At 39.9% G+C, this 13,809-nt stretch overlaps 1 protein-coding gene across 1 annotated transcript in view; it reads left to right on the forward strand.

The window, feature by feature from the left end:
- Positions 1-13,809, forward strand: part of RXFP1 (relaxin family peptide receptor 1) — a 1,244,683-nt gene that overhangs the window by 795,233 nt on the left and 435,641 nt on the right. Inside the window, exons 8-9 of the mRNA XM_044062454.1 lie at positions 2,252-2,323; positions 2,419-2,493. Of these exons, the coding sequence (XP_043918389.1) occupies positions 2,252-2,323; positions 2,419-2,493 (147 nt within the window). The remainder of the gene's footprint in view (positions 1-2,251; positions 2,324-2,418; positions 2,494-13,809) is intronic.

Raw genomic sequence — 13,809 nt, forward strand, 5'->3', positions numbered from 1 at the left:
ACCCCAATAAAGAGGACATGCTGGAGGGATATATTCTTGTCCCAGAGGCTTCCCATACTCTGGAACAAACTACCTATCTATATCAAACAAAGCTCCTCATTAGCACTCTTCAAGAAAAATCTTGATAATTGAATGGGAGATAGGAAATTCACCCCGGGATCACTTCTTTGGCTCTGCTCGACAGTGGCACAGGAAAATAATTTTCTTGGGTCACGAAAGCCAGGGTACGTTTTGGCTAGGCTTATATAGGCCCTAGGGCAAATAGCCTAGTACCTACCTATGAACCTATGAATCTATGATGTTTCTATTCAGACTGAACTAGATTTTTAACAAGTAAGTATTTTTATTCCTGAGGATTTTATTGCAAGTGTTCTGCTTTAGAATAGGATGTACTATTCATAGGTTCATAGGTTCATAGGTAGGTACTAGGCTACTGGCCCAAGGGCCTACGTAAGCCTAGCCAACAAGGTTCCCTGGCTTACGCCACCCAAGAAAGTTATTTTCCTGTGCCACTGTCGAGCAGAGACACAGAAGTGATCCCTGGGGTGTATTTCCTATTTCCCATCCACTCATCAAGATTTTTCTTGAAGAGTGCTAATGAAGAACTTTGCTTGACATAGATGGGTAGCCTGTTCCAGAGTATGGGAAGTCTCTGGGACAGGAATCTATCCCTCCAGCATGTCCTGTTTATTGTGGTGACAAGGTCTATGTCCCTAGACCGTGTAGCTCGGAGGGATTGGGATTTCTTTAGGTGTAGCATGTCCAACAGCTCTGGGTTTAACATAGCTTTATATGTTAGGCAGAGATCACCTCGGAGTGGGCAATATGCTACGGAGTAAAGCTGGAGTTTTTTGAGGCGGTCAGTGTAGGGCATTTGTTTGAGGCCAGTAATCCTCTTTGTGAGGTACTTCTGCGGCCTTTCCAGCTGCTGCAAATGTCTTGTGAGGTACATTCCAAAAGAGGCATTGTACTCTATAATGGGTCTAGTGAGTGCCGAGTAGAGGGGAACAATGACCTTTTTTTTCCTGGATGCCCTTTATGATGAGGTGTGCCACGTAGAAGGACTTCCTGACTACTGTGGCGATGTGACTATCAAAGGAGAGACTACTGTCCACCTGGGTCTCAAGGTCTCTTATCACGCATTCGGTGTTAAGTAGATTGCTTCATGATAAATATTTAGCTTTAACCTATATCTTTGTTTTTACAAATTACAGCTATTGTTCATGGAACTCAGTATATCCCACTGTGTCAGGCTGTTCTTTTTGAAGCTGGGCAGGTCCAAACTCAAAATGAAAAGAAAAAGCTCCTGTAAAGAATCACACAAAAGACCATCAATTTAGCACTTTTGTCACCTTAATAATGACTTCTTGAGAAAATGTATGAAGTCAAGTAACTACACTTACTAATATATATTTGAATCACACAATACAAAAACTTGCCAACCAAGGCATTCCTTACAATGAATATAGGTAAAGACAGAATCTTACCAAAATTAACAGCAACATAAAAAAGAAGTAATGAGTAAAAATAGTAATAACCTCAATTTCTTCCATATTTTTAACACTCTTTTAATAGTAATAATGCAGTTTGAACCAGGTCTGATTATGGCTCCCTTTTTGTCTTTTGATGAATTTTTATTTATGTATTTGCTTGTATTCATGGCAAGGAACACCTTGATTGGTGGTTACTTGACTGTGCATTTTCTGAAGAAGTCATTAGTAAAGTAACAAAAGGAATATTTAGAAGAGCCTTTGAAGCTGAAAGACGTCAAAAATGGAGCTTAAAAACTGTTGCCTGCATCAGTGACAATAAAATGCCCATGACATGCACCAGAAATACTAAGAAAGATCACCCTAAAGCATTTTGTGTTTTTCTTAGATACAGCGTACCTTAGTAAATATACTATTTTTATTGGTATCTTAAACATGCATGTTCATTAAAGAAATCATTTAAGTTAAAGAAAAATATGACAAATGATTTAAACAGCTGCATATTTTCCAGATGTCCAAATAAGGAATGGCTGATAATAATGTCTGATTAATGCAATGGTAGAACAACCACACACAGCATTAAACATGTATGCAAGTCAAGTAAAAATATGTATTTAATACTGCAGCTTGAAGGCAAAATGGTTCTTAAACATTATTTATTTATTTATTTATTTATTTATTTATTGCTTTTATGAAAAGTGACAAACAACAAAATTGTTTCACTTAACAGCTGAATGACTCAAATCTGAATTTTTTTGTAGGGTCGTTTATAATAACAGAATTAATAATATTGCTGCAGAAACTTTTCTTGGATTGAGGTCACTTGTCTTTGTGTAAGTTTTATTTTGGAATATTTTGTACTTTTTACTTATGTCTGTGACAAAACAAACGTTAGTGATTACATGTTTTATTATTTTTCTGCTTTTAGGGATTTCCTAAATAATACACTGACTCACCTTCCTGATGATCATCTTTGCCAGTTCATGCCTAAAATAGACTGGATGTAAGTTGCTTACCATTCATAAAAGCAAATAATGCTTCTGGTTCTATTGGGGTTTATCAAATTGACAAATGACAGCAGCAAGTATTGAATAAAACATAATGTGCTGTTTACTTTTAATCATTGTACTGATTATTTTTTCAGACAATGAACATTTCATTGAAATATACATTGAATTTTGTAATACATAGTGGAACTGGAATTCTCTGGTTTGATATACTTTATCAAGAATTTTTATAACAAAGATCTGTAAAAACAGAAGCTAGGATGGAGACAAAGCTAGTTGCCCTGGTCGCTTTTTCTATAGAAATTGTGTAGCATGATTTTCTGTTGTTGACTGATTCAAAAATATAGTTTATTAACTGTCAGAGGAAAGGTTATCACTTTTTTTTCCAAATGTGGTATCACTCTACCTAGCTCAGTGGTTCAGAAGGCTGGAACACTGACTGCGAGGCAGGTGACGTATTCATTTAGCACACCTGACCACTGGTGACTTTGAATGAACATTTTGTCAACTTGCCTATCTAAGGGAGAGGGAGGGGATTCCCAGTATGAGTTATAGCTCACAGTAGAGACCACAGACTTGTTCTGTAGTAAAAAGATTCTGAGAAAACCTGCTGGCAAATCATACTGTAAATAAAAAATCCACTCTGACAATCAGTGTGAGCAGGTTTATGAGGTAGGATTGTATGCTAGGGTATAGAACCAAAAGCCTCTTATTTTTTCTATATAGCACCATACAGGGACACTGTGATGTCCAATTTACCTGCAGCCAAGGATTCCAGAACTGTTTTCAAAACATAACAGTGCCCTGGCCCCATAAATGTAATTTCTTTCAGTGATTAATACTTTGAGGGAGTTAATCAAGGCTAATACATTGATTCATAAATGTTTGTTTTTGGTCTATGTCAAATTCAGGAAAGCTTCTCTTAATCATATGTTGGATTTACAACATGCTTCAGTCTAGCTGTATAACAAGGGTTCTGTGCAGTGTTTTACATGGATATGAATCGATTTATATACTCACATGGAAGAATATTCAGTACTTATTTCAAGGAAAATGGAAAAGTTAACTACCCCACGCACAACCTTTTCTAGCCTTTGCTGTTGTATTCATTATCATTTGTAAAACTGCACATCTTGGTTTACAAAGTCCACTGAAAACACTGGAGAAACAGACAACTGCAGTCCACTGAAAACATTGGAGAAACAGACAAATGCAGATTCTGTTTCACATCTTTTTGTTGAGTGTGACATACACATGGCACAGGGCTTGTATACTGAAAGACACAATAATGTGGCAAGAATGTCACATTGGGGGTTTGCAAACACGACAAGAGAAAAGTAGCTGGGAAGCATTGGAAACATGAACCAAAAAGCATTATAGACAATGATGAAGATTATATCAGATGGGATAATCCTTTACCAACAGTTTTAAAAAAACTAGATGCGAGAAAAAAAAATAGTAGTCCATGAAAAAAGACAAAAGTAGCATTGAACATTGAAACTGCTACACTTTGTGATAACAGTGCCTTACCTACAAAGAGAGAGATACACAGAGTCATAAACTACCAGGATTTGCAAGCAGAAATGAGAGCAATTTGGAAGAAAGATACCCAGACAGTTCAAGCTGCAGTAGGAGCAACAGGTCTAATAAAAAAAAAAATTACAATTCTACTTAAATATGCTACCAATACATGTAACCCCATATGAATTTAAGAAGGAGGCAATTCTGGGCATGTTTGGGTGCTGAGAACAGTATACTTAACTGACATCAAAGACTGAAACAATACTAATTTCATGAACTCTAATCATACCCAGACCTATGAATGGGGTCCATTCTTTTTGTGGTATTACAAACCCAAAACACTAGGAGGAATTAAACAGATAAACTTAGTTATTATTACCTAGGGCTGTAAACTATCTTCTCCTATAGTAACTGTCTGTAAATTTACCTACAGTTGTTGATTTACCTATTCTTTTTAGTTTTATTGAAGAAATATAAAGCAGAACTCTAGGAGTCATGTATTAGAGTAATTATTAAATAATTACACACAGATACAGTGCTTTAGAAATTATATTCCTTTCCATATTTGTGAGTAACAATAACTTGAAAAAAGAAATTATCTTCACACTTTTCAAATTTTCCGTATAGTTAAACTATGATTGTGTTACTCATGTTTATCTAATCCCCCTTTTTTGACTAAACATCTAGAATGTTCCTATATTAACAACTCAAAAAAATTGATGAAGTTAAAGAACACTGACTGTGGTGGGAAGAAATATGAGGTGAAACCAAACAATGTAATACATGTAATATACTTTAGTTAAGCGCTTTCGTCCAATAAATGTAGACTTCAACAGAACTAAATTAATACAGCACAGTATGCCATTCAAATATAAGGAAGACATAACTAACAGCCAGTTACTAAAAATTCAAGATTTACATGTTACAAACTGGTGTCAAAACAAATAGTTCAAATCTTAAAGATAAAACACCATTGTGACACCCGTGCACTGGCCCAGCAATCAAGGAGCCTCAGTCTTCACCACTAACACCAGTGAGGGGCATCAATATAGGGAAAGGATAATAAATACACACACAGTGAAGTACAATTTCCCTTAAGAGCACACAGAGATCACAGTCAGTCTGGGGCTGGTTTTGCCCTTCCTCTCCAGATCCCCAATAAGACTCCCCACTGGCACAGTTATAAGGGCCAGATCTCAAACTAAAACCTCCAGCACCCTCTCTGTCCAACAAGTGCTTCGTGTCCCTGCCCAAGTAGCTGACACACACACACTTTGAGATAAGAGTTATATACAACCACACAGACACTCCTAGGAAAGGATGGCACAGGTTCTCTAGCTGTGCCCCTTTTACCCAGACTATACGGTAGTACCACTTGCCATCACCCACTAATATTCATCAGCTACTAAAAAGGCCCTTAACAAAGGCTGTCCAATTATACTGTGCAATATTATTATCCAAATGGTAAGTGTGACTGAACAGCAAGGCTATTGGAGTGGCTTTGTACAATATCACTAAATACATGCAATGTACTCTTAGAGCTTAAATTATCTCTATACAAAACAACCACAGTTGAAAGGTTTAAAATGATTTAATAATAAATAATACAAACACAAGACAATAATTCTTTCTACACAGTGCTAGTCAAGAGTTCAGAGATCACAGAGAAATGCTTAAAATAATACAGTAGAAAAGTTCTGACATCAATATAAAAAAGACTAATCTAATCTTCTTAGTTCCTAGCTATATCTAAGAGAAAGCACAGTTCTAAAATAAACTTGCATATAGAGCAAGACAGTGCTAGTGATGTTGGATGTTCTGAAGGCAAATGATAATATGCCCTCATTCTTTATGTCCTTAAATTGATAACATAGTACCACTGACTCATTTCAGATGACATCATTACTTTCTGGGTCCCAGGCTAACAGAAACTCAGAGGTTAATACCCCTTTTTATCTTGCAGCTGGGCAGGAAGCCAGAGCAATAAAAGAAATTCTACATGTAAATGCTAGCCATTAACTCTGGCCTCAAAACAATATGCAAAATGCCTCCCTCTAGACATCTCAGTTCAGAGTTTTAGATCAAATAATTTCACAATGCTTGACTTATCAGCTTTCTTACAGCAGAGTGCACTGTTGTTACATTTTTTTTCAGTCCAACATCCAATACAGTCTTTTCACATTAAGGAGAACAAGCCTGCAGCTTACATTAATATTTACAAATGACAGAATTATCTACAAAATTCTATCTGACTAGGCTGACAGCCTTTACATATCTTCACATATCTCCCCTCCTGGAGAACTCAAGCTAGTTTTTCAAGTGACCCTTGAAAAACGTTGCTTGAGAGGGTTAGATCTATCTGAGTATACCTTTCCCCATTCCCTGTCTTGAGAGCCCATCTGCTTTGGCATTGCTAATCCCACTGTGGTGCTGCACTGACATATCATATGCTTGCAACCCTAGGCTCCATCTTAGCAACTTAGCATTTTGCTTCCTGGCTCTGTTTAACCATGCTAGGGGATTGTGATCTGTCACTACAGTGAATATTTTTCCATACAGATAAAGCTGAAGTTTCTGCAGTGCCCACTCTATGGCTAGACATTCCTTTTCTACAAATGCATAGTACTCCTCCCTGTGTTGGAGCCTATGACTGAGATAAACCACTGGGTAGGCTTCTCCCTCTGAAGAAATCTGGCTAAGTACAGCCACCACCCCATGGTTCAAAGCATTCACCTGCACAACAAATTCTTTGCTGTAATCTGGACTGGCTAAGACAGACAGTCCTTCCAAAGCTTCATTAAGTTCCTGGAATACCTGCTCACATGCTGAGATCCACACTACCTTATATGGCCTGTTCTTCCTTGTCAGGTCTGTGAGGGGAGCAGCTATGGTACTATAATTTCCCAAGGACGAAATTTCTGTAGTACCCTGCTGTCCCCAATAATGCCCTCACCTGCTTTTTTGTAACAGGTGCAAGCCATGTCTGAATGGCTTCCACTTTGGCAGGTTCTGGCCCGATCTTACCACTCCCCACTCTATGCCCCAGATAGGAGACCTCTGCTATACCCACTTGACATTTGCTGGGCTTAATGGTCAATCCTGCCCTCTGTAGCCTGCCCAGCACCTCCCTGACATGTTGAAGGTGCTCTTGCCATGAATTTCTGTAGATGCCAATTATCATCTAGGCAAGCAAGGACAAACCCTTCTGCTCCTGCTAGGATATGATCTACCAGCCTCTGGAAAGTCGCTGGGGAATTTTTCATCCCAAAGGGCATCTTTGCGAACTCATACAAGCCAAAAGGAGTCACAAACACTGACCTCTCTCTAGCATTGGGGAGTCAAGGGTACCTCCCAGTAACCCTTGGTAAGATCAATAGTTGCAAGATACTTAGCCCCACCTAGCTGCTCTAGGGCTTCATCTGTCCTAGGCATGGGGTAAGCATCTGGCTCTATGTGACTATTTAATTTCCTGTAGTCCACACAGAACCTTTTGCTGCCCTCCTTCTTTGGCATCAGCACCACTGGGGAGGCCCAGGGACTGTTGGACTCTTGAATTACCCCTAGTTCCAACATCCCCTGTATCTCCTCCCACAAAGTCTGTTTGACTCTCTCAGGCACCCTATAAAGGTTCTGCCTAATAGGCCTTTGGGATCCTGTATCCACCTGGTGCTGCACCAGGTGGTTGCACCCTGGTTTCCTAATGAACATGTCCCCAAACTCCTGTAACACTGCTCGGATTTCTCAAACCTGGGTAGGAGATAGCTGCTGGGACATTGTTACCCCTTCCATTGAGGTGTCAGTCCGAGCCTCACTGAGGAGATCAGTCACCAGGTCTCCCTCAGACTCCTCCTGCAATCCACTGCAAATGCTGAGCACAAAAGCATCCCTATCATGGTAAAGTTTCATCATGTTAACATGGTACAATTTGTACCCCCGCCTCCTGCCTAGCAATGCTACCATGTAGTTAAGATCACTTACCTTTCTTACCACCTTGTAGGGTCCCTCCCAAGCTGCAAGCAGCTTGTTGTGTCTGACAGGAATGAGAACCATTACCTGCTGCCCCACAGTGTACATTCTAGCTTGAGCATTCCTGTCATACCACACCTTTTTCTGTTGTTGGACTTCTGCCAGGTTCTTCTGGGCCAAACCCATGAGTTCCCTAAGCCTTGTCCTGAGGTTTAGGACATATACTACAACAGACTCCTTGTGAGGTTCACACTCACCTTCCCACTCATCTCAAAGTAAATCTAGAGGTCCCCTCATCCTATGCCCATACAGCAACTCAAAGGGTGAAAAACCTGTGGAATCCTGGGGAACCTCTCTGTAAGCAAACAACAGATGGGGCAAATATTTGTCCCATTCCCTCTTAAAATGGTTTGGAAATGCCCATAGCATGGACTTGATTGTAGTATTTAACCTCTTAATAAGACCATTAATTTGGGGATGGTAGGGGTGGTCTTCAGGTGCTTCACTCCACAGGACTTCCACAGACAAGCCAGCAGGTCTGACATGAAATTGGCACCTCTGTCAGTCAGTATTTCTTTTGGGAAACCTACCCTAGTGAAAATCTCTAACAAAGAATTTTCCACCTTTTCTGCCTCAATGTAGGACAGAGCCACTGAGTCAGGGTATTGTGTAGCATAATCCACTACCACTAGGATATACTTTTTCCCTGTGGAACTTGGGGTACTCAGAGACCCCACAATATCCATAGCTACCCTCTGAAATAGCTCCTCAATCACAGGCAAAGGCATCAAAGGAGCTCTTACTTTGTCTCCTGCCTTGCCTGCCTTTTGGCACTGCTCACAGGTCTTGCAGTATCCTGTTACATTTCTTAAAATTCCAGGCTAATAGAAGTTCTGCATAATATGTCTCTTTGTAAATTTTATGCCCATATGACCTGCAAAGGGAATATCATGGGCTATGGCCAGAAGCACCAGATGGTAGGCTCTAGGCATTACCAACTGATGTACCCTCTCACTTTCTAGGCCTCCCGCAGGGTCCACTCTCTATACAGTAACCCTTTGTCCTAGTATACAGATTCCCCCTTCACTTGAGAATCAGGTGCCTCACTAGCTACCTGCCTCAGGCCTTGCAATGTAGGGTCTGAGAGCTGAGCCTGTCTCAACTTTCTCTTTGTAATCCTTCCCAGCTCCCCTTCTACAGGAAGTCTGGAATCCTCTGACAGTGGTGCCTCACTGTCAGCCTGGGTACTACTACTCACCTCTACCTATGCAGTCACTCTGTCCAAGGGAACATCAGTACCCACAAGCAGCTGTGGCTCACCTTCAGTCTCACTGCTACAGCGTAGCTCCCTCCCTGAACTAACCACCTCACCAGTCCTGGCTGCAAGTACGCAGTCTGTATGGGTCTCCCCCAGGCTGCCAGACCCACATGCTTGTCTCCTAGCCTGACTGTGTGTAACTGCATGAGCACATGGTACAGCCTCATCCAAATCCTTCCCAATCAGGACATCTGCAGGATGGTAGTTCGGTACCCTTGTTGTGTCAACACAACCTACTATTGGCGTTTTGTCCTTCTCACTTACTGGCTCCCTAATTCCCCACATTGCCTCCATGGACATCTGTATGCCACCTGGTCCCACTGGTTGCATTCAAAACATTTAACACTAGGTCCTGGATGTGCACTTGGACTACTGGCTTCCCCTGCTACTGGCAGATTCTGTTGGTGAAGTCTGGACTGCCCACCATGGGTTCCCTTAGATGCAAGAGCGGTACTAGGAGTCCCTTTCCTGTGCAGCGATGCCCTGCTTGCTAGGTATACGTCTCCCTTCTTCCCCAACTCATCTGAAGTAGCACATTGTCTATCAGCTAAGCAGATCATCATGTCCTCAGGCAAAGTGCTAATGGCTTGTTTCCTTACCAAAAGATCTGCCAGCCCTTCAAAAGTGGTGACCTGACATCCACTTACCCACCTATGAAAATAAGTGCTCAGTTCAGCAACATATTCACGCACACTTTCATCTGCCTTGCATCTATGTTCAAAAAACTTTTTCCTACGTGTTTCAGGTGTTAGCTTACAAAATTTTAACAAACAGCTCTTAACAGAGGTATAATCAAAACATTCCTGAGCAGAAGTTTTAGACTACACAGTTATAGCTTTACCATGAAGTAAGGGGGTCAGGAACTATACTCAGAGCCTTTGGTCAACATCATACTGTTTACATACCCTCTCAAACATATGAATGAAACTATCAAAATTATACCTCTCTGTAAACTGTGGAAGAAATTTACTGACCTTTTGTGCTTCTGGGATCCAGTTACTCCCTTACCCATTACCTCCATGACTCTGCCGAAGAGTCAGCATCTCATTTTCATGCTGCCTCTGCCGCTCCTTTTCCTCATCTTCCAGGTGTAGTAGTTTCCCATTCTCCTCAGCCTGCAAATGTTGCAGTTTCTCATTGTCATCACTCTCTAGACACCTCAATCTCTCAGCTGCTTCTATTTCCAAACACCTGGCCTCCAACTCAAGTCTCTTTAGTTCCAGATGGATTTTTAAGTCCTCTGCAGAAAGGTTGAGCTGTCCATTCTCTGAGTGTGATACATCTCCACTGTCAGTCTGATCATCCTCCTGGTTGCTATTTTCTGATGCAGCTGTGACCAAAGCTGTAATTATGTCTGCCTTAGTCAGGTTTCCATGCACCAGTCCCCTAGCCTGGCACATCTCAGTGAACTGGCTCCTTATCAGCTTTCTATACTCCTCTGCTGACATGCTTGCCTGCTCTCTCTGACTAACTAAGCCTACAAAAGAAATAAAACAATTGTGATCTGAACTCTGAGTCTTCACTGTGTGGCTGATTTAGAGTACAAAAACAAATTCAGAGATCACTGTACACAAGCTACAGGAATTCACACTACCCACACCACTAAAAGCCAATTAGTATTTGCCAACCAATTAATATGTGGTGTGGCTATCCCACCACTGCCGAACAATTAATATGTGATGCCTGTGCAATGGAGCAGCAATCAAGGAGCCTCAGTCCTCACCACTAACAGCAGTGAGGGGCGTCCCCCAGGGAAAGGATAATAAATATACACACAGTAAAGTAAAATTTCCCTTAAGAGCACACAGAGATCACAGTCAGTCTGGGGCTAGTTCCTCCCTTCCTCTCCAGGTCCCCAATAAGACTCCCCAGTGCCACAGCTATAGCTTCCAGATCTCAGCCTAGTGGGCACGCTAAAACCTCCAGCACCCTCTCTGTCCAACCAGTGCTTCGTGTCCCTGCCCAAGTAGCTTATACACACACACTTTGAGATAAGAGTTGTATACAGCCACACAGACACACCTGGGGAAGGCTGGCACAGGTTCTCCAGCTGTCCCCCTTTTACCCAGACTATACGGTAGTACCACTTGCCACCACCCACTAATATTTATCAGCTACTAAAAAGGCCCTTAACAAAGGGTTTCCAATTATACTGTGCAATATTATTATCCAAATGGTAAGTGTGATTGAACAGCAAAGCTATTGGAGTGGCTTTTTACAATATCACTAAATACATGCAATATACTCTTAGAGCTTAAATTATCTCTACACAAAACAACCACATTAATAATAAATAATAAAAACACAAGACAGTATTTCTTACTACACAGTGCTAGTCAAGAGTTCAGAGATCACAGAGAAATACTTAAAATAATACAGTAGCAAAGTTCTGACATCAGTACAGAAAAAAGACTAATCTAATCTTCCTAGTTCCTAGCTATATCTAAGAGAAAACACAGTTATAAAATAAACTTACATATACAGCAAGACAGTGCTGGTGATGTTGGATGTTCTGTAGACAAATGCTAATATGCCCTCATTCTTTCTGTCCTTAAACTGATAACACAGTACCACTGATTCATTTCAGATTACATCATTTCTTTCTGGTTCCCAGGCTAACAGAAGCTCAGAGGTTAATATCCCTTTTTATCTTGCAGCTGGTCAGGAAGACAGATCAATAAAAGAAATTATACATGTAAATTCTAGCCATTAACTTTGACTTCAAAACAATAGGCAGAATGCCTCCCTCTAGACATCTCAGCTCCGAGTTTTAGATGAAAGAATTTCACAATGTGTGACTTATCGGCTTTCTTACAGCAGAGTGCACTACTGTTACATTTTTTTCAGTTCAACATCCAATACAGTGTTTTCATATTTAAGAGAACAAGCCTGTGGCTTACATTAATATTTACAATTGACAGAATTATCTACAAAATTCTATCTGTCTAGGTTGGCAGCCTTTACATATCTTCACAACCATAAGTACATAAGAATGCTTAAGTTTAAAGTAAACTACCCTAAAAATAAGTACTTCAGCTCTTGAGAGCTCCTCTCCATGTTTGTGGTTATTAATGTTCCTACATTGGAAGGTTATTTTTAGCATGGATTCATTCATTTAGTTTTTGGCCACATTTGTGTGTTATGCTGTTTGATTACTTGTTCTTTTCACAGGAGAATGTAGCCACAACATTAAGAAGTTGCATTTTTAGTGCTCTTTGCAATCTATAAATTATGGGCATCAAGAAATACATGCTATCACCCAATCATTCATTATGTCGTACCCTACAAGTGCAAACAGTATGTACTCTGAAGGATGGCAACTCATGTCACAGAGAAGTATAGCAGACATAATTATCAGAGAGCAATTAACACTGATCTTCTATACATTATACTGAGAAAGCATATTTTAAACAAGTCTTGCATATACAGACATATTCCTTTTACTTATGTATCACAATGTTGCATAAATGTAATACATAATAGCATATCATTAGTGTTACATACCAGTAGATGCACCAATAACATTTTTTAAAAGCTCTCTTTCCCAGCATTTGTTTCTGCAACTTACCTAAGACATACATCAGCACAGCTAACAAACTTTATGAATACTGCTATAAACTGCAGTAGTTAGCTGTTATAAAGCTAACATAATTTTGAGTACTGGTACTAACTACAGCAGTCAGCTATTCTAAAGCTAACAAACTCTTATGAATACTGGTACTAATTGCAACAGCTAGCTATTCGAAAGCTAACAAAGCCTTAGAAATATTGGTACTAATTGCGGTAGTCAGCTATTCTAAATGCAACAAATCCTTACATATATTGGTACTAACTGCAGCAAGAAAACTACTCTAAAGCTAACACAACCTTATGAATACCACTACTAACTGCAGTAGTCAGCTATTAGACAGCTAACAAAACCTTATGAATACCAGTACTAACTGCAGTAGTCAGCTATTCTAAAGCTAACAAAACTTATGAATACCAGTACCAACTACAGCAGTCAGCTATTATAAAGCTAGCAAAACCTTATGAGTACTGGTACTAATTGCAGTAGTCAGCTATTCTAAAAGCTAACAAAACCTTATTAGTACTGGTACTAATTGCAGTAGTCAGCTATTCTAAAAGCTAACAAAACATTATGAGTACTGGTACTAATTGCAGTAGTCAGCTATTTTAAAAGCTAACAAAACCTTATGAGTACTGGTACTAATTGCAGTAGTCAGCTATTCTACAGCTAACAAAACCTTATGAGTACTGGTACTAATTGCAGTAGTTAGCTATTCTACAGCTAACACACCTTATGAGTACTGGTACTAATTGCAATAGTTAGCTATTCTACAGCTTACAAAACCTTATGAATACCAGTACTAACTGCAGTAGTAAGCTATTATAAAGCTAACAAAATCTTATGAGTACTGGTACTAACTACAGTAGTCAACTATTCTACAGCTAACATAACCTTATGAGTACTGGTACTAATTGCAGTAGTTAACTATTCTACAGC

The sequence above is a fragment of the Protopterus annectens genome, chromosome 2.part1, assembly GCF_019279795.1.
Source record: "Protopterus annectens isolate FY-2018-M chromosome 2.part1, PAN1.0, whole genome shotgun sequence".
Lineage (NCBI taxonomy): Eukaryota > Metazoa > Chordata > Ceratodontiformes > Protopteridae > Protopterus > Protopterus annectens.